The sequence below is a fragment of the Mesocricetus auratus genome, unplaced genomic scaffold (assembly GCF_017639785.1).
Source record: "Mesocricetus auratus isolate SY011 unplaced genomic scaffold, BCM_Maur_2.0 Super-Scaffold_100676, whole genome shotgun sequence".
NCBI lineage: Eukaryota > Metazoa > Chordata > Mammalia > Rodentia > Cricetidae > Mesocricetus > Mesocricetus auratus.
In genome coordinates this window covers 14,392,945-14,414,763 of record NW_024429266.1, presented here as the reverse complement: position 1 = coordinate 14,414,763, position 21,819 = coordinate 14,392,945, and the positions used below count along the sequence as shown (strand labels likewise).

Sequence of the window (21,819 nt, the reverse complement as noted above, 5' to 3'; positions counted from 1 at the left end):
AATTGCTAATATGAAACAAACCTCTCTCTGCAAACATAACACTTTTCAAAAGCTCATAATATGAAATTTGATCTAGAATCTGGTCATGTGCTTTGTTCAGTAATGAGGTCAATTAGAAATGCAAATATCGCAAGACAAACTAAAAGCTATCAACATGGCTATTAGTTTTTACATTTTGAATATTTCTTGATGAAGAAACAGCCTATTTCTCCTTTTCAATCTCAGAATCAACTTTGATGTTCCATTATGCCAATATGGAGACCTGTTCTCACACTAGGAAATAAATCGATGGATGTCCCACAACAAGACACAGGCAGGAGCTTAAAGTTACCAATGAAAAAACAATCTTGTCAGTGTCAGAAACAATATTGTACAAAGCAGTATATGAGTGAGTATACTGACTGGCTGAATATATAGGAAACATGGAGGAACAGTTGTCTTGTGTCCTACTGCAAACACAAAAAGAAACACAAATTATATTTTAAAAAAGGAGAGAAATCTAGAGGAAATTTCCATTGTTTTAATCCTCTATAATTCTACATTATCTTAATTTTTATACTGAAAATATGTTCTGATGTTACTTATGTTTAAAAATTAAAACTGAGTGCTGATGACAATGATAGCACCCTTTCAGCAGAAAGAATATGTTACATTCTTAAAACTATCCCCAAAATCTTTCGCAGACAACTTGTTAATACCATGGACCTAAATAAAAGACCCAACTTACTGGACCAAAGTCATTTCCCTCTCAGGCAAACATATTTTTTTTTTTTTTTTTGCTACAGAGTCACAATCTCTACATCAGTTTTCATTCCACGTGCTTTTACTTCCTCTTCATTACTGCTCATCGTCCTCATTGTCCAGTTTGCCAGTTTAATTTTCTGCAGCTTTGTGCATCCATAATAATTCCAACGTTTAGCTCTGTACCTTAAGGTGAGGTTTACTAGAGCAGTTTAAATGTATATGTTCTGGCCAATCCTTGACTCCCACTTTCTCACCCACCCAACATCCCCTACATACATACATCTAAAAACATGTACTCAAACTAGCAACATATATACTTCATCTTACTGGCTATTTTCCTATTGCCTTACACATTATACCTAACAATGACATTGCTATTGATGCCTCAGTGAAAAAGTAATACACGTAATAAAATATATACACTACAATGAATCATAGTGGCATACCTACTTGCCAAACTCCCTCTACTTGTTCTAATCAGATAATGGCTTTTTCTTTTCTCTATGTATTATTACAGCTGCAGAAAGTAGCCTTGAAGAAAATACATTTGTAAAATTGGCGGCGGAAGCTTAGGCCATTGAGATTAGAAATGATGTTTCCAAAAGATGTGTGCTAAATAGTTTGTTAATTCATTTCTATATGCATTCCATCTGACCAGACATTTGGGGAAACATGGAGCCCAAATTTATAGGGAGTGGGGTGGCTGAAATATCATCATAAAATATATTTTTAATGACTTATCTTGTGGAAAAGGCATGTGTTTGTTCTCTCTCTCTCTTTCTCTCTCTCTGCTTTTTATTATAGTTATTGTTAATGATCTTATAGAAGAAATCTTAGATCTCACTTTGACAAAATATTTGGTGTAAAAAAGAGATGAAAATAAAAATTGTTTTTAACAATTCATATCTTATCAGGAAAATGTTGAAGCTTTAGACTTCTACCTGTGTGTGTCATACTGTTCCTATGCCTGTGTGTGCCTGTTGGTGTAAAGACATGCATGCATGTATGTGTACATATGTGGGGAGGGGAAACACTGACATAGAACATCTTTCCTTGATCGCTCTCCACCTTCATTTTTGGAGGTACATCTCTCGCTGAATTGGAAGTTCATGGATTCAGCTAGGCTTGCTGACTATTGAACTTCAGAGATCTGCCTGTCTCTGCTCCGAAAGCTGTCTCCAATCCAACAAAGTTTGGGGTTACAGGCATGTACTGTCATATGTGATGATCTAAACCTGGGTCTTATGCATGGCCAGCACACACTTTACCCACTGAACGGTCCCCCCAGCTCTTGATTTCTATTGTAAATTGTTTCTTTTTGTGTCTTTTAAAAACAAAATAAGATAGTGTAGGGGATAAAAGAGGTAAAGATCTTTCTGGGCATGTACCAGGCATTAGAATGAAAATAATTAGCCAAGAAGCAAAGGTCAAATGCAACAGATAAAAGAAAAGCAGATGAAATCAGAATGTTATAGCAAGAATAAAATTTACATTTAGAAGTTAAGCATAAAATCTGGACACGTGTTATTAATACGTACATTTATTTCCCCAAATTCATGGTGTCAATTATCAGCTATGAGATATGTGACAATTCACTTGCTCTTCTTCACATATCCCTTACTGCTAATTAAGCATGGTAACAGTAGCCAAATTACACAAGATTCTAAAAAGTTAAATAGAATAAAACAGCACCTAGCACGCAGCAGATACCTAACAAATATTAGCTCTCAGCAGTACCTAGCACCCAGCAGATACCTAACAAATATTAGCTCTCAGCACCTAGCATACAGAAGACACCTAACAAACACTAGCTCCCAGAATCTAGCACCCAGAAGATATCTAACAAATATTGGTTGATAGAGGTCTCTGACTCACCCAGTTCTGCAGCCATAGAATAGATAATGAAGTATTTTCTCTGAATTTGTCAAATGCAAATTCACTAGACATTGTTGATGTAATTATGGAATGTATATATTGTATACAATTATTGTACTTACTGTATATAGTTTGTCTTATGTTAGTTGTAGCCTTCTTTTTGTATTAGACAAAAAAAGGAGGAATTTTAGTGAAAAATTATTTATGATTCAATAAAACTTGCCAGAAGATTAAGAAAGCAAAGACAGCCACAAGCTATAGAGGTCAGGCAGTGGCGGCACACACCTTTAATCCCAGGACTCTGGAGACAAAGGCAGATGGATCTCTATGAGTTCAAAGCCACCCAGGCGAATACAAGATTGAATCAGTCTAAAAGACTAACAGAGCTCATGCCTTTAATCCCAGGAGCTATTAGAGGTATTTAAGACAAGAACAGAGTCACTCAGAGGCATTTGTTCTCCAGCCACACTAAGGAGAGGCAGCATTCTGAGACTTAGTAAAGAACTCATGTGTGGATCACATCTTTCAGCCTGAGCTAGAGGTGAGAGCTAGTGGCCAACTGCTTTGCTTTTCTGATCATCAGAATGAAGTTCGAACCCCAATATCAGTCTTTGTGTCTTCTATTAATTCGTGTTACAAATACTAGCTCTCATCAGTGCAGGCTCAGAAACTGAAGCCAGCCTTTGTGTATCCTATGAAATAATCTAACCAGAAAGTGGCAGAAGTGCCATTGGAACCTGGAGCCCTTGGGGTTTCTTCCATTGAGATAATTTTATTTGCACTCTGAAGAGACTAATTTCAACAGTGCAAATGAGAAGGCAGAGGAACCCCTGAGAACAATGGTCTAGACTCAAAAGGAAGACAGAAGAACTTCACGTGAGGGCTTGTGCACGAAAACACACCAGCATGCACACACATCCCAAATGTGAATGGGAGATGGCATAAACACAAACGTTTCAATTGGACTTTTTAATTTCACTAGCACATAACTATACCTCTTGTTAAATGACTAATCAAAATATTTGAAGAAAAGGTCATGCTGAATGCTAATTATACATCCTTAAAAGAATTCCAAAGATATTAATAACCATATTCATTACAAATTAATTTAATCTTTAGAAATGCAATTTGGCATTATTTTTAAAAATTCAAAATGCATACATCCTTCCGCTAAGACAAATGATTAGAAATTTATCATGAAAATAATTTTTAGAAGTATACAAAAACTACAAAAATAATATATTAACAATACCAAGTTTGGGAGAAAATCTAAACATTCATTAATGAGAAAATTATGATCATGGTAAATATACCTATATGTTTGTGTACATGTATATATTGCATATACGTATGTGAATACATATATGTGTATATATATATGTATATATATGAACAATATAAAATGGTTTCTAAATATGAAAGAGAAAATCAAGACATAGAAGAACCTGAGCCAAAGCAACCTGTATCTATTTCTATAAGCATAAATGGATCTTCAAATACAAAAACCTTAACAATGGCATGTGGTTTAAAACTGAAATGAGCCACTGAATGCATGGGCAGTAAAGTAAAGGCTGGACCCCCAGCTGGCATTCCTGGTGGGTGACTGGATAATGAAGGCACGGATGTCCCCAGTGAAATAATCCACTGAATTCATAGCTAAAAGAGTGACTAGAAGATTGTGTTGGGATAGATGTGGTTACTGCTACCTGGCTTTGACTACTTGCCCTAGCAGAAGCATGTCTGTCTCTATCTCTATCTCTATCTCTTCCTCCCTCCCTCCCTCCCTCCCTCCTTCCCTGCTTCCTTGACAAAGCCTATTCAAACTGCACAAATAGTAAATTTAAAACTGAAAGACAATAACAAGCAAAAAGAAAAAAATCACCATTTTGTCCTTGTTTTTAAAAAGATTGAAGAAGACCCTCGGCTGTAACAGAGCCCGTGCACAGGTGGAGGGCTTGGAGCTGTCACTCAACAGCTCAGTCGTCTTACCTGACACTTGGCACTGCAGTACTTGGCAATTCGGCATTGAGAACAACGCATCAGCTTTTCCTTCCTGTTAAAAACAATTAATTCGTGTTAGCAAACAAGTGAGAAACATGTATGACTGAACAAAGAAGGCACAGGTCAACACATTAGTACCAATAATTCTGTGGACTCCTCACACAGGAGCCTTTAAGACTCCTATGTCTCTGACTTTAGAGTAATTTAGATTGTTCAATCATCTGATTATGGATTACTTTCAATATAAAAAAATTATTGAGTCATCTCCCCAGACTCCCAAAATCATACATACTAGGTCCTGAGCTTATCAAGCTTAATAATATATATTCCTGCTAAGGAATGATTTAGAAATTCCATTGAATTCTACTTCAGACAGGCAGGATTAGGACTGAGAGGCATCTAAGTTGTTTTCCCAAGTCACCTGAACAACGACAGTAACAACAAAAAAAATTGGACATTTAAAAGGCTGAACAGAGTCAAGGTGGACAGAGTCAAGGCAGGCCAGAGCACCAACCATCAGAGTAACAACATCAACGGGATATCAGAAGGACTCATCATTGTGAGTATTTACTGTGCCGGACATGGCACCACGTTCTGATCTTCTACTAACTTATGCTCAACTTGAAAGAGTCCTGTAAGATAAGCAGTCTTACTATGTCCATTGTAGAAATACTTAATGCATTTTCAAGAGATCAAAAGTAGATGCTACCCAGGTGTGGTGGCACATGCCTTCAAACCCAACAGACACACAGGTAGCAGAATATCTGTGATGAACCAGCCTGGTCTACATAGTGAGTTCTAGAACAGTCAGAGCTACAGGTGAGACCCTGTGTTTACAACAACAAAGTAAGTGCTACAGTAAAAACTAGCTAGGAACATATGAAGGGGCTGGCTGTGTCATGTGACTCTGCAAAGGTAACAACAGCCTATTGAAAATGAGAACTTGATCACCTGCTACCTTTCCACTGGAGGACCTGGATGAAAAGCCAATCTCATGTCAAAGTTTAGCTTCTAACCATCACACTCTACTGTCACTTACAAATAAAACTAGATAAGAACTAAAATCATGCATGTCTCAAACAAAAAGACACACAAAATGGGAAAAAAAGGGCTACATCAGGCAAACTGTAAAAGAAGTCCATGCAATCATATCAATCCAGGAAAAGGTTAAAGAGAAAGGGGGTCAAAGGGTAATGATAAATGACCCAAGTCACTTCACCAGCTGTTATGTATCCAGTAATAAATGTATCAAGTCTCAAAATATAGAGAATACAAATAATAGACCTTTAAGAGAAAAATGGCCAACACATAATTAAGTTAATATATGGGGGGACCTTAAATTAGTACCTGGGATACAGGAAGTACCATATAAGAGGTAGCTGTTACTATACAAATACAGACTCTCTTCTGGAAATTCATTGACCAAGCAAATAAGGAGGAAGTAACTCTATGAGTCACTCGCACCTGCTATACGGCTGTGTCGTCACACACTTTTTTCAAGCACCACTGGCCACTCATAAAAAGTACCCAGGAGAATAAGTAAGACCAGTCATTTTCTCTAGCAATGGAGAGATTAGAAACATCTCTTAAGAAACACAATAGACGCCGGGTATTGGTGGCGCATGCCTTTAATCCCAGGATTTGGGAGGCAGAGGCAGGCGGATCTCTGTGAGTTCGAGGCCAGCCTGGTCTACAGAGCTAGTTCCAGGACAGTCTCCAAAACACTACAGAGAAACCCTGTCTCAAAAAAAAAAAAAAAAAAAACACAATAGGATCTCTTCTGGGTGGATATGTGAGACATGCTTCTATATTGTCTGGGGAACAGAAGAGCCACAATGGAGATTAGGATGTGTATTTTAAGTAAATAATGAGGGAACTAATATAGAAAAAAATTAACTTTAAATATCCATATAAAAGATGAAAACTGAAACCAAATGAGCTAAACATGGAAATCAAGAATTTAAATTAGAGACAGACGGTGGTGCACATCTGGATTCTAAGCACTCGGGAGACAGAGGAAGGGATGATTACCTCTGAGACAGTATCTCAAAACACAAACAAATAACAAGGAAAAAAACACATTTTATAGTAATAGAAAACCAATGATGGCATAAAGTAAAAACTAGAATCATACTGCAAATATTTTAAATAAAATAGTATATAGTGTTACAACAGAATGGATTAATGAAGCAATAAAGAAAATGCTAACCAATAACCCCTATAAGGATATTTGGAATAAATAGGACTGTAACCCAAACCCAAAATTCAAACATGATTTAAAAATAATGCTGGGGAAACTACAGCTACAACAAGGCTTTAAGTCTCCAAACTTGACCACCAACTCTCACCCTGGTCACTTACATCAACAACAAACTCAAAATACAAGTGGACAGAATCGATTGCCAATGGCTCTGACAGCTGACTTAAGTCAACAGCATCGTAGGAGGAAACCGGAATAAACAACCAGCCTTCCACAAGCAAATGTAACCCAAATCTGCCGAAAGAAAAGCAATGTAGAGGATGATGAGCCAGTCCCAGAACAGCAGGCAAACGTGGGGGAGAGGAGAGGACGAAAAGACAGCTTGAACCAATAATGACCCACCTCCTTAGACTTGGCCTCCTATATCCTCTTTTCTTTGTCTGTCTCATTCAGAGGTTACCTCTGAATAAAGAAATAAAGATCCCCAACTACACAAAGTTCTGGTGTTCACTTCTAAGAAACAGCGAATGGAATCAAGATATCTGAGAACATCAGTAATGAACAGCGGCCAGGTCCAGTACCCGCTCCGTCTCCCCTCCACAGCTGCCAACAAGGAGCTACAGCGTGCATCCTAGCACAGTGTTGTGGCTCACAACGCCAGGTGACCCAGTGTAACTGAATAGTTTAACTGCTGTTTGCTTTGCCAGGAATCCCACAATGAAGCTTATTTAGGTGGTCACAATTTTTATAAACAAATAGATTTTAATACTTGAGTTCCAAAAACAACATTAACTGAATCTAAGAGAAAAACTTTTAGACCAGCCATGGGTCCCAAGTAAAGCACCGCTTTCCTCTTGGGGTGAGCTTGGGTGCTGGGGGTAAGGACCCCTGCAGAGAAACTCTTGAACAACTGAAGACAAAGGAGGAAGACACAAAGGATGCAGGCCTGCAGGCATCTGAGAGAACATTCTCCTCTCTCTCTTCTCTAAAGCACATCAAATGAAAAACAAAGCTGCATGTCTTGAAAGCAGCAACGAGAAATGCATATATCAAATCAAAACCAGAAATAACTAGTAATCTTCCAGAAAAGGGACTGCTTATTTTAGGCAATTCCTGGGACTAAAAGGAGAAACACTGAATGAAAATGAATGAAGGACAGGTTTTTATGTAAATTGTGAAGCTTTTCTAAATGTGGAAAAACTCAAGCAAAATGCCCCAGCAGCGTGAGGCTCCAGGTGACTCCGCGTGCTGACAGAAAATCCAAACGGTACACTTCTGAGCATGAAGAGCCACAGCACTCACAAGGGGAACGGCTTGCCGGCAGTGTTTTCTTTGAGTCTCAACGTTGTATGCAAACAACAAAGTTGGAAGATGATACCAGTTGTGCACCTTATAAGGGAGAGGGCGGTTGTCTCAGAGGGGTAGAGAAGTGATGGGTATTTCATTTTCAGGTTGTAGTAACATCCCTTAGCAAAGGAACTGTCCTACGACAGGCAGGAGTCCACTCAGAACTGGCATTTCTCTCATAACTGAGACTTGACTGGCTATGCTGAAGACCAGTGCACAGACATCTCAATTTGTACACAGTTCTTAGCATATGCACCAAAACAATAAAGAAACGAAGGTGGTGATTCTTTTTTCCTCAAGTCACTGAGGAGAAAAATCTGTGTGTGGGGGGGGGATGAGTCTGGGATGTAGCTTAGTTGCCGGGCTGCTTTCAGGGCATGCAGAACCCTTGAGTTGGGTTCCCCAGCACCAAGAAGCCGGGTGTGGATGCACAAACCTAGAATTTCAATATAAAAAAGGGTCTCAGAAAACAAATCCAGTTTTCCAGTGATGTCCCTGCTTCAAACTTGAAGGCAAATCTTCCACAGAATGATAAATCACACATCAGTTATCTTGAAATGTGGACACGCTTTTGAAAAGGCCCAGTGACTCATAACTGAATGTCACATACACTCCATACTCAGTTTTCTATCTTTCATAGGAATTCTCAGTGTAAGGAATCTGGAGAAGTTAGGAATGTGCCAGTGACCACAACAGACAGTTTTAAATCTGTCCTCCCCCTACTTAAGACACAAACACTAGTGATCTACTTCTAATTAAAATAAATTTTAAACTAGTTTTACTAAAAAAGATGAAATCTTTTAAAAATGTGCTCTCTAAACAACAACAGTTTTTGCTGTTTTACTTTGTTAAAGAAAATGCAGGGGATGGAGAGATGGCTCAGTAGCTCAAAGCAGAGCCTACTCTTGCAGAAGACCTGGGTTCAGTTCCTAGCACCTCCATGGAGACTCACAACCACTATAACTCCATTTCCAAGGGATTCACAGCCCTCATCTGGCCTCTGGAATACCTGTGGTACACATATATATGTGCAAGCATTCATGCACACACATAAAATAAAAGCAAGTAATTATTTTTTAAAAAGAAAAAAGCAGAAAGGAACTTCCTCCCACTTATTCATAAAGATACTGGGAGACGCAGCACAGTGTCGAGTCTCGGGAGATTCTTAGGTTGTCCTAAGTGCAGCAGCTCCTGGGGGCAGTCAGAAAGTCCCTTCTCCAGAGGAGAGCTTGGGAGATTTCCACAACAGTGTAAGCTACTGAAATGTAGACAGGAAACCAAATTGTGCAGAACTAACTGTCAGTTACAAATCAATAACTAGATATGAGTATAGGGGAGTCTACAGTCTCTGGAGATCAAAGGAATTTTAATGGGTACCCTCAAATCTCAACCGATCAGGAATCTCTCTTTCCATGAGTGGCAAGAGGAATGAGTATCTATGCCACTGAGACAATGAAGTCAATAGCAGGCAAAAGGAAAGAAGCCTCCAGAATTCATGGAGAAAACAGATTAGGCTGGAAAAATAGTTTGGTGGTAAGAGTGCTTGCTGCTCTTCTACAAGGTCTGAGTCAGTTCCAGAAACCACATCAGGTCAGGCTGCTCACCACTGCCTGTAACTCCAGCTCCAAGGATTTCACATCTCTACTGTCCTCTGCACGCACGCACGCACATGCACACACGCGCGCACACACACACACACACCACGAGGAAGGGAGGATGGGAGGACAGGAGGGAGGGAGGGAGGGAGGGAGGGAGGGAGGGAGGGAGGGAGGGAGGGAGGGAGGGAGGGAGGGAGAAATTTTTTTAAAAAACTCATGTTGCCTCCCAGTTTATCTCCATGACTTACACAAAACACACTTTAAATATCTTATACAGAACAAACTTCATCTATAACACAGATGTATATAATATACTTATTGTGCAGGGCTCTTTTAAGTGATTCTCCTTCTTCTCTAGAAATCGCCCAGGGTGCCAAACCCATCCTGGAAGCCTCTGGGCCCAGGCACTGACTGTGACACCACAAGGAAGTCAGTAGAGTGCCCCCCCCCTCTGAGACACATCCACCCATGGGCAACACAGCCTGGTATACTCAGAAGCAACTCCACCATGCAACGTGAGTCCTTACAACATCACATCTCGTGTTTTAGACCCATACCCAGTGGCCTTCCACAAACTGACTAAAATCTCAAAACCCAAGGCTCTGTTTGAGGTTGATTGACACAGTGGACCTTGGGAAAGAAATCTGAGCTGAGAAAAAAACAGCGTTCTCAAGAGTAAGTCCCATGGAGACAAGCATGCCTTTTCTGACATGGAGAGAGCCAAACATACCTTGGTAAATAAAGTCTAAATGATGATTTTCATGAAAAGAGACCACAGCAATAATATATCTTTACAGAATTTCCATGCTTATATCTTTGAAATGTAAGCATTAGGACTGATTAAAAATGGTAATGCTGTGTGGCCAAGTGCTTGGCTGTTTCTTCATGGAAATTCTACACTACGAGAAAAAGATTATCTCAATTAAAATCATGCTATTCTCCCAGAGTGGTGAAATTACTGCAACTCTAACCAAATGAAAGATGGTAGGAAATGCTAAGCATAAGACCTCCCTTTGGCTCCAATATTCAAAACAATTTAGAGATGGGATCTTCCGTTTTTTGTTGCCAAATAGTAATTATACTGGTTTGGGCCCAAAGGCCTTTTTCAAAATTAAAGAGATTCACTCTACCATCCATATAACTAACAAATGATTTTTAATACAAAGCAACAGATGTGGTCAGAAGCATACAACTGCATGAGAAAGGGAAAACGGAACTGATTTAGGTTTGTCTTCCTGTGTTCCATACCACTGTAGTTCACGATTCTAGCATACAAAGTAGAAAATAAGAAAACATAATGGCTAATATGTCAGGGAAACTGAATCTCCTACTCACTGGCATCAAACCCTCCTGGAAGGAAAACAAACAATTTAAATCCTTACTAACTCTTAAACAAAGGGATGGCAAATATCTGGGTCATGTTAGGGGAGGTGGCTGCCCACTGGGACTGTCCCCCTCTACTGTCCTCGGATCCCTAAATTAAGGCCATTGTCCTTATGGCTAATGGGTACACAAACGCCAGCGTCCCATGAGGGACCCCGGAGAAGCCATGTAAAAGCCCGTGGGGACAGCAACGTGGTGACTGCTCCTGAGCCACCGCAGCCAAGAACATGTGCAGAAAGAGCTAAATGAAAAGAGAATTTTGAGAGTCATAGGGCGGCCCAAGACCCTAGTTCAAACAAAGAAGTCACTTTCCCATGGGCGGATTGTTAAGCAGGAGTGGAGGACAGGCTGTGGTACAGGAAAGGGAAGTTATTCCTTCAGCAATCTGAGTTCACATTCTGAAGTCCAACCTACCAACTACTAAGTGCATGCGTGTAAACTCTCTTAGCTCACTTTCCTTCGCAGTACAGCGGGAATGTGTGACTACTATGCAGACCATGGGAGACATCACAAAATGAATACAAAACGGTGCCAACAGGCGATCTACCACAGAGAGACAAGTGGATCGGCTAAGTGTGTTTTCAAATGGTGGTAATCTCATCTAACTCTATGCCATATAAGATAATTTCATGCAAGTAGATATGACGTATGCCACAACAGAAAGGATGAAAAACGAGTTTTTGCATGCCTCTCCCAGGGCTGCTGAAAAAGCAAAATCTACATGTGTTTAGTAGTGTTCACTCATTCAATCAGATACTTTACAAGTATCCTTTCAAAATTCTCATGACCAATGGAAAATGACCCTAGTTTCAAACGTTGCCTGGTTCTCGGCTTCCTACATCCACGAAAGCTTCTACCCCTATTAATTTCAATTAACCAGTGGCTGAGAGACTGTCTGATCAAGGTCTAACTCAGAAGCACAAAAATTATTTTTTGAATCTTTCCTTTATGGAAGCTAAAGTCAGAGGAGACTATTAAATCTCCTATGATATTAAAAGGCAATTATGACTTGTACCTTCCATTTGCCTTGTGCAAGGTATCTGTAACAAGTTGAGGAGCAAATTAACACAGATTTAAACTTTCCCCACTGTATGAATAATCATCTGCTACAAGGTTTTACAAGTTGTAGGTCATTTTGATAGCTAGAAATTGAAAATTGGTGACACTCTTGGTACTGAGGTATGCTAGGAGACAGACAGAGAGACAGACAGACACACACACACATACACACACACACACACACACACACACACTGGAGCAAAAATACCAAAGGAAGGATTTTTTTTCAGTCATCCTAGATACTTTTTCAGCCAACTCTAGAAATACAACTTTGATAACCTAAAAGTACTTGGTTCTCCCTATATCTTAAAGTCTAAAATGATAAAACACCTCTGGCTCTGCCCAATGAGTCAAATCCAGTGCCACCTAAGTATTGCTAATATAGACACCCCACAGCATAAACACTAAAAGTATCACAGCTAAAAAAAAAAATCCAGTGAAGTCTAACATACTAACAATGTTTTGCATTAGAAAACATCAAGTCCTATGTATTCAACTTATTTTATTACTTTCTAAATATTTTTTTTCCTTTTCTTTCCTAAGTGCTTTGGACAAAACCCAGGATCCCACACAACCTAGGTGAAGGATGTAAAGCCAAGTTCATTAATGTTTTCTTCTCAAAATCAGCACAGCAATGTCTTATCATCCCTTTGATTTCTGCCTTTCAAGACTGAGGTCAAGCCAGTCACTAGGGCACACGCTTTTAATCCCATCACTCAGAAGGTAGAGGGAGGACCTCTGTGAGTTGGAGGACAGACTGACCTACAAAGCAAGCTCCAGGTTGAGATGCTGTCTCAAAAAAAAAAAAAAAGAAAAGAAAGAAATTAGGATTTTAAAAAATCAATAATATGAAGTCATAAAAAACTAATTTGTAATAATTTACATAAATACTTAAATATAGTATGTATTTATAAACACAAATATGATTATATTATTTAAAACTCCATTCTGCCTAGCTCTTGAGTACTGTCTCATAAACACATACTGTATGGTCCAGATACAAAAATACACATAACTTTAGTGTTAATTTAAATCACAACTTATTTTACCTTTCCATGTTGACAGAATTGATTCTGTATCTCCAGTGGACACTAGGTTAATTACAATGCTCTTACTATTATAAACTAGACTACAATGAACCCTGCAGAAAGTGTATTGCCAGAAGTGAAACCACTGAGTTGTAAGAATACACACTTGAACACTTTTGTACGTTAACAAATGCTCTCCAGTCTGACTGCAGATATTTACATTCCTATGGCCATGGAGAGCTGCCTTGAATCCCTATCCCGCCAACTCCTGGCGCTGCCAGGCAGAGAGTGTGAGGCTCAGCTACACTGTGTGTTCTTGAGCTCTTGATTATGAATGGCCGGATCACAGAATCTTCACCTGTCCATTCACCACTACGGCTTCTCTTATGTGAGCTGCCTGTCTATATCACTCACCCATATTCACTAAGTTTTCTCATGGAGTATCATTTTGTTGTGTGTATGCATTATAAATTAATTGCTCTAAGACTGTATTTCTTCCTCAGCAAAGCCCTAAGAGAATTTGGCACAATGGATAAATCATTGGCACTACAGCCACATTGACCTGGGATTGAATTATAGTTTACCAGTAACTGTGGGCAGTTTAACCTCACTTAACTAAAATAAGAGTAAATGACAGAACAGGGTAACCATGCCACATCAAATAATCCAAAACCTGAAATGCTATGAAGTCACAACTATTTAAGTGTCAACCATTTGGGAAGGCTAATATCACTATCAAAATGGATTTTTTTAACTTTTTATCTGAAATAAAAGACTCAATGAATTTGTGACCTTCTGCATTGCTGAGAAAAAAATACTTACGTGACTTAAGGAGGGAAGGGTTATTTTGGTTTACATTTCAAGGTGAAATCCATCGTGGCAGGAAACCATGGTGACAGCAGCATAAGACAGGCTGGTCACTGGGTGCCCACACTCAGAAAGCAGTACGCAGATCTCATCTCTCTTCCTTCTTTCTATTCAATCCAGGACCCCAACCAACAGAACGGTGTCACTCACGCTCAGGAAGAGCTCCCCACCCCAATTTACCTCATCTCTCGACACTCCCTTACAGACATGTCCGGTGGATTATGTCACAGAGCTTCTCAGTCTTGTGAAGCTGACAATCAATACCAGTCACTCTCAAGGACAAGAGATAGAAACGAAAATGTTAACACATCAACTTTCTCTTCTTCCTACAAGTTAGGCTGCTATGAAAAGATAATCACCTCTTTCCAGGTAAGCTCACCCATATCACCACAAGGCCATCTCCCAGCTTATGGCACATTTATAATAGTCTTTCTGTAAATGCAATAGTCTTTGTAACTGATCAGCCTTGACGAAACTGAAAGAACCCCAATAGCAGTAAATTAAAACATCCATTTTCCCCAGGAGAAAATTAGAGAAACAATTCTTTAAATGTCATTACTTAAATGCTGTTTCAAAATTATGTGCTGTTTTAAATGGCAAACTTTAATTGTCTCTTAAAGATCGCCTTTTGAATGCCACATCCTTCCCATTGCTACCACTCTCCCTTCTACTGGAAGATCACTGTGGAATTTTTAGTTAGTTATACCATGGGCTGCAGAAGGTTCTGGGGCTCGAACCTGGGTCATCAGACCTGTATGACAAGCACCTGTACCTGCTGAGCCATCCCGGTGGCCTCTTTATTTGCTATTGTCTTAGTACCTTGCTACTTCTCCAAACTTTAACGGACACATTTTTCCCTCAATGGAGTGATTTTTTAAATCAAAATGACAAGCAAAAATAGAAGACGCTTTTAAAATGCATTTTACTGTGAATTTTTCAAAGTGCATCTGTCTCTCCCAAGAGACAGCTGCCATGCAGTCTGGTGTCCCTGAATACTTAAATTTACAGTGTGAAGTGAGTCCCAGTGAACTGCTCTCTGACTGAGTGGCCAGAGCTCCTGCCCTCACTCTTTATCAAGGCATGGCCTCTGCATCCTTTTCTTTCTTTATTTTCTCAGTACCTGACATGTAGCTAAGCAATTGGCAGGTAACCTAAAAATAGTCAGTGAATAAATGATTCGGACAGTCAGGGCCATGGGAATCTTTAAAAAAAAAAAAAAAAGAACACACAGCTTTATGCAGAGACTTTCACATCCCAACCTCAAATGCTCCCTCAGTTGTCATGGGAAAATGACTGTCACAGTGGCAAAGCCCCAAGCCTTTACTGCCAGCTAAATAGACAGTGACAAAATGAAGAAAGCCCCTATTGTCCCACATAGGTATGATGTCCACACTATGATTCAGGAGACATTTCAATTTGTTAGCCCAGCCCAGAAACATCAAGGGCTTTCCCATTCAAGCTAATACTTCTGCACTCCCACTAAAAGTGAATGTGGTAATGTCATGGAACTGTTGCTTCCTGGAAGGAAACCCCAGAGAACAGGAAGCTGGGTGGAGGTAGAATTAAGAAGTCATACAGAGACAGGCTTGGTGGCAGAGATCTTTGATCCCACCACTTGGGAGGCAGAGGCAGGCAGATCTCTGAGTTCCAGGACAGCCAGGGATACAAAGGGAAACATTGTTTAAAAAAAAAATGAAGGAGGAGGAAGAGGAGGAGGAAGAAGGAGAAGGATGAGGAGGAGGAGGAGGAGGAGGAGGAGGAGGAGGAGGAGGAGGAGGAGGAGGAGGAGGAGGAGGAGGAGGAAGAAGAAGAAGAAGAAGAAGAAGAAGAAGAAGAAGAAGAAGAAGAAGAAGAAGAAGAAGAAGAAGAAGAAGAAGAAGAAGAAGAAGAAGACCTGTAAAACACTATCAAGTTGTAATTCTCACTTCACTATCTTCCCAGAAATACAAAACATAGCCAGAAGCAGAACTGGCTCACATTACTGAAACACCACAAACACTTTAAGTCCTCAGCACAAGTGTCTAGAAACTACTTATGTTTATGTGAAGTGAAGCTATTAATATTTCTCTGCAGCAGTAACTACATAAAACAAAGCCCAAAACAAACAAAAACCAAGGACCGGCGTTTCCGGAAGCTGTAGTGTGTACGACTATAAACAGATGATTCCATACTCATGAATGGGTTTCTTTACTATGGAAGACCCAAATAGAATAAGGAATGGAGATGTGTGAAAACTCTGTTTGCTTTTAATTCTGACTCCTTCTGCTGTATCATATTTTGCAACGACGAACATGTTTTATTCCACGTGTGAGAAAGCTCTAGGTTATTAAGGATCTCAAAGTAAAAGGAGCCAAGCCAGGTTTGGGACGGATGTGTGGATAACTTCTCTTGCTTATGCCAAATGGCTCTGGCTAACCGACTTGGGTACCATCCGTAGGTTGTACATCATGCACCACCTACAACTTCAGAAAGGTACCAGCAAGCATCTCCCTTCACTTTCAAAAAGAAGGTACTACCTCCTGAATACCTACCCACTGGTTCCTAGAACCTGGGAGAGACAAATTTCCTCTCTGACTCCACTTTTCTGATAGTCCTTAAACGGCTGCAACCTCTTGTTGGAGATGGTGGTTTTCTGCTGACAATGTGGTCCCTGACAATACTGTCACAGGCTAAGCTCCTGGTTAAGCAGCACCTCTTTGGATCACTGTGTTCATACAGCACTGCTCAAACATGTTGGGCCTTGTGGGTCAGCTCAGTCTTCTCCATGAGACAAGGATGAGGACACAGGCTGCCTGGATGACCTCCAGACCCAATCAGGAGGAGCGTCCAAGCATTTCTAGTCTCCGGTACCATGGAAGGAGTCCTGTGAGGGTCTCACTTTACCCTGAATATTTGCTTTCCAACTGCCCTCATACTGTCTACAATGCTGAGGTCACTGTACATGAAAGAAACTCCTGTTACCATTCAGGTTGCCTACAAAGCCTTTTGTAATCCTCCACCTACTCTCAGCCCAGCTTCACATGCCTACCTAAAAGAGCACGTCACTATCTAATTGCCATTCTGCTACCTCTGTCTAAAAGATTTCTGGAGGGGGACATTTATGCTGCTAATTCAGATTTTCAGAATCTATCAACAAGATGATGCCTAATGGGTGTCCAGTAAGGTCTTGGAACAGATAAACAAGCAATTGAACATATGGAGCAAAGACAGAATTGGTAGAACTAGGAACTGAAGATTAAGTTTAGTTTTCAAATTCTCATCAGAGAAATTAGGAGCAGTCGGAAGCATTGACCACATAAGAAACTGTTATAATAACCATAACCAAGAGTGAAGGACCCTTCCTTACCGCGTGGCAGTCACACTCTGAGCATCTCACATACATTAGCTCTCTAAATCCCTACAGCTCCACTAGGACAGCACCAGTTGTTACCATCTTAAAGACGGGCAAGCAACAACAAGATGTTCGTTAAGATAAAGGGGCCTTTCTCTAGAAGAATATATACAAAAGGCCACTAGACACATGAAAGCCATCCATCAGCACTGATCATTAGGAAAACGCCAATCAAAAACCTCAGAAATGTACTCTTTGAACTACACTCGGAGAGCTATTAACAACAATTAGACATGTTCACATGTCTGGAAGGTTCATACCCGGCTGGTAAGAATAGAAACTAGAAACAATCTGGCAGTGCCTCAAATGTTAAACATGGAGTCATTCTGTGATCCAGCAGATTGGTGATGACAGCTAGCGGGAACAGGTTTCAAGGGACACACGGATTCCAAAATTGGTATCAGCAGCACAGCCTAACGAATTATACAAAGCAAATGAGTGCAATGTGAGGGACATGAATTAAATCTCATCAGAATGATTTTTTAATTGTTTTAAAAATAAATCACTTACCCACTGTAGGAGTTACTATACTACAGAACTTGTCCACTATAGGAATTACTGTACTGCAGAACTTGTCTATTATAAGAGTTTCTGTTTGGCAGAACTGTCCGTTATAGGAGTTATTATACAGCAGAACGTGTCCACTATAGGAGTTTCTGTATGGCAGAACTGTCTACTATAGAGTTACTGTATGGCAGAACTGTCCACTATAGGAGTTACTGTATGGCAGAACTTATCCACTATAGGAGTTACTATACAGCAGAACTGTCCGCTATGGGAGTTACTGTATGGCAGAAACAGAACTGAACCTGGCCTGATCCTGCACTCTAACTAATCAGAGAAACTTGTGAGTGGCTCATCTTTTCCAACATTTGCATCCAAAGAGGTAAACTGAAGCAATGCATTTCAATGAGCATTTTTCTTTACATAGTAAAAGATTGGGAGCGTGAGAAAAACATGATGTTTAAGAGAATTCTACAAAAAGTCCCGCTTTATTTCTGATCTACTTCTATCCTTTGCTGGCATCCTGCAATAAAACCATAAAGAAGCACTAGCCACTGAAGCGGACCTTCTGTGTGAATTCTGGTTTAATTATCCTGTGAAAATCTAAGAGTTAAAATATTCTTAGCCAGCATCTCGCTGTAATAAGTCAGTGATCTTATTCCACGTTCTTGGGGGACAGGACTGTATCAGTGGACTTAAGAATCTATTGTTCCAGTGGGGCGTTGGTGGTGCACACCTTTAATCCCAGCACTTGGGAGGCAGAGGCAGGTGGATCTCTGTGAGTTTGAAACAAGCCTGGTCTACAAGAGCTAGTTCCAGGACAGCCTTCAAAGTCACAAAGAAACACTGTCTTGAAAACCAAAAGAAAAAAGAAAAAGAAAAAGAAAAAAGAATCTATTGTTCCTCATTGCTGTGTCACCTACCTGAATTCCTAGAAAATATGATACCAGCTCACGCAAGCACAGGTGTGTGACACATGCAACTAGTAAAACCAAATACCTCCAATACATCTGAATCTCAGTAAGCGTTGGTGTCCTTGAAGAACAGAGTCACATGCACCTGCTTCTCTAACACAAAAATTTGAGCTCCACTGTACACAACCCTGACCATGCCAGCAAGACCCCGACAACACATCACAAACGCAAAGGTCTTGCAGCATAAACATACATCAGGGCCCAATAACACCTGGAGAACTGTTGTTTTTCCAGAAACTGGGCCTTCGTCATCTCCATCAACCTGTAGAATCTTGCTTTGGGGATCACTGAATCCCAGGATTTTCACAGAGGACAAAATAGTCAAAAAGCAGGACTCATGCATGGGACTGAAGCCTATCCTATTTCTAGAAGGAAACTGAACAATAAGCACAGTAGCAACAAACTCATGAATTCGTTAGGCTGTGTTACATGAGACAAGCCATTTGGTCACTTGTCAAAGAGCTCCATCTTGGCCAGCCAGGCACAAGGCCAAGAAAGAGGCTCTAACTCCCTCTGTCTCAAAACACATGACAGCATTCCTACCACAATTCCATAAAACTAATCAAGAATAGCAGCACAGATCTGAAAACATAGCTCTTTAGAATGAACAGGCTCTCAGTATATTACTATGTAAGTTCATGAGCACAGTCAAAGTCCAAGTACAGAAATAAGTCATTTTTCTCTGTCCCCGAAATGTTCTGATGCACCGGGAACAGGGACCTCGGTGCCAACATCACTCATGCAGTTCTACAGGGAAATATTTTATTTTTCTATTTCCCTTCAACCTGAGACAAATTGATGCTTTTCAAAGAGTCATTTGAATTGCCCTAAGGGCTCTCTAGAAGTAAACAGGACCAAATGAGTGGCTGCCGGCTGCCTTTGAAAAGTTGCCCATCTTCGCTAATGCATCATAAGCATCACTATCTACCACAGGGGGATGGGCACCGAGGGACTGAAGACTCAGATCACCACCTCTGTGCTCTGCCATCACCTGAAGAGCAGCCGAGATATTCAGACACCTGTGTCAAGCACATGAGTGCATAGATGGCTTGTAAACCCTGATTTAAGGTTCTGAGGAGACGGGTTAGCAAGTCAGTAAAGTAACAGCCACCTAAGTATCAGGACCTGAGTTCAGATGCTCAGAAACATGTTAAAAAAAAGGGGGGGGCTCTCCTATAACCCCCAGGGTAGAGCAGAACAAAGACCCCTGAAGGTCACTGCCATCCAGACTGACTAGTCAAGCCAAATAAATGAATTTCAGGTTTAGTAAGGTAGAAAGTAATGGTGCAAAAACGTCTAACACCAACCTCAGGCTCCACACACAAGCAGACTGTACACACACACATATTAACACCTGCTAGCATGCGCGCGCGCGCGCGCGCACACACACACACACACACACACACACACACACACACACACACACACACACACGAATGGTTTAAACAAGCAAGGAAGTAATTTTCCTATCTTCATTGTCAACCTATGAAGATATTTCCAGAAAGTGTTAGGTGAAGGCTTAAGGGAAGCACGCCCAGAGTGAGATCCCAGACTGAACAGAAGATGAAGGGGTATTGAGCAACAGCCTTCCCCTCTTCTGTGTCCCGATGCTGGACACATGAGTAGCTGGCTGCCTTACATTTCTGACACTATTACTGACCTGCCAAGATGGCCTTTACCAGTAAGGATTTCTTTATCTATGTATATGTATATATTACCAGGCTACAAACTGAACTGTACCACTTTTGAATTTATAAAGACATGTCACCCTGGAGAATTTTCATCATCCCGAAACTGTGATTCAGTAACACCAGTGTGACAGTTACTTGTGTAAGCAAACATAAGAACACAGACATTAACAGTTTTAATCAATAAATTGCAGACTGTCAATAGGGACTTGTTATGTATCTAAGAAGTCTGACTTCAAGGAGCCAGGAAGACTGTGCCTCTGCTTTGGGGTTTTCTTAAGCTTGGACCTTTCTCTCTGTTTTTCTTAGATTCCCTTGCAAAAGAAACAGAAGAAGACCAAATGCTACACATCTCAGATACATAATCCTGAAAACCATCTAACTGTAAGGTGACTAATCTTAAGATAATCATTAGTACAGTCACTCATTTATTTATTTCTCTAACATGTTTACCAAGCCAGATACCATAACAGACAGCTGGAAATAAGTCCAGAACAGACAGGAGCAGACCCTGCCTTACCACAGAGCTTAGCCTAGCAGAGAGTATATAAGGGTGTATATAAGGGTATTATATAAAGGAATAAGGAATTTTTACAAATAATCCTGGCAGCTACACCCACATACCATTTGCACCGAAACATTTTTTTTTTTACGAGACAGGGTTTCTCTGTATTGTTTTGGAGGCTGCCGGTCCAGCCCGGCCTCGAACTCACAGAGATCCGCCTGCCTCTGCCTCCCGAGTGCTGGATTAAAGGTGTACGCCACCACCGCCCGGCTACCGAAACATTTTTTAACCTTCATTGAGGATTTAGAAGTATGACTCAAGACATCCCACCTGGATTGCTTGCCCAAATCATAGATAGGCAAATAAATAATGTGAAGTATTCAAACAATAGTAAGAAACAATATCATGGTTGGCATTAGTCATTAATTGTTACTTCAGGGCTTCTCACACTAGATACATGTCCAAAAGAATAATCCTTGCCTCTTCCAGACTGACCTAGCTGAGAGAGAAAAGTTGGGATATAAAAAAAAAAAAGTACAGTGTTTAGGCATGTATCCTTTCAGGAAAACTGGGAGAAACCCTTTATGTGGAAGGAAATTCTGGCACTTCCGGTCCTTTTCGCACACTCAACGCTTCTAAGTACTGAAGTTTATGA

At 40.4% G+C, this 21,819-nt stretch overlaps 1 protein-coding gene across 3 annotated transcripts in view; it reads right to left on the bottom strand.

The window, feature by feature from the left end:
* Smyd3 (SET and MYND domain containing 3) overlaps positions 1 to 21,819 on the bottom strand; it is a 522,482-nt gene that overhangs the window by 431,946 nt on the left and 68,717 nt on the right. For all 3 annotated transcript variants that reach the window (XM_040738398.1, XM_040738397.1, XM_040738399.1), the window contains exon 2: positions 4,609 to 4,672. In XM_040738398.1, coding sequence (XP_040594332.1) covers positions 4,609 to 4,672 — 64 coding nt within the window. The remainder of the gene's footprint in view (positions 1 to 4,608; positions 4,673 to 21,819) is intronic.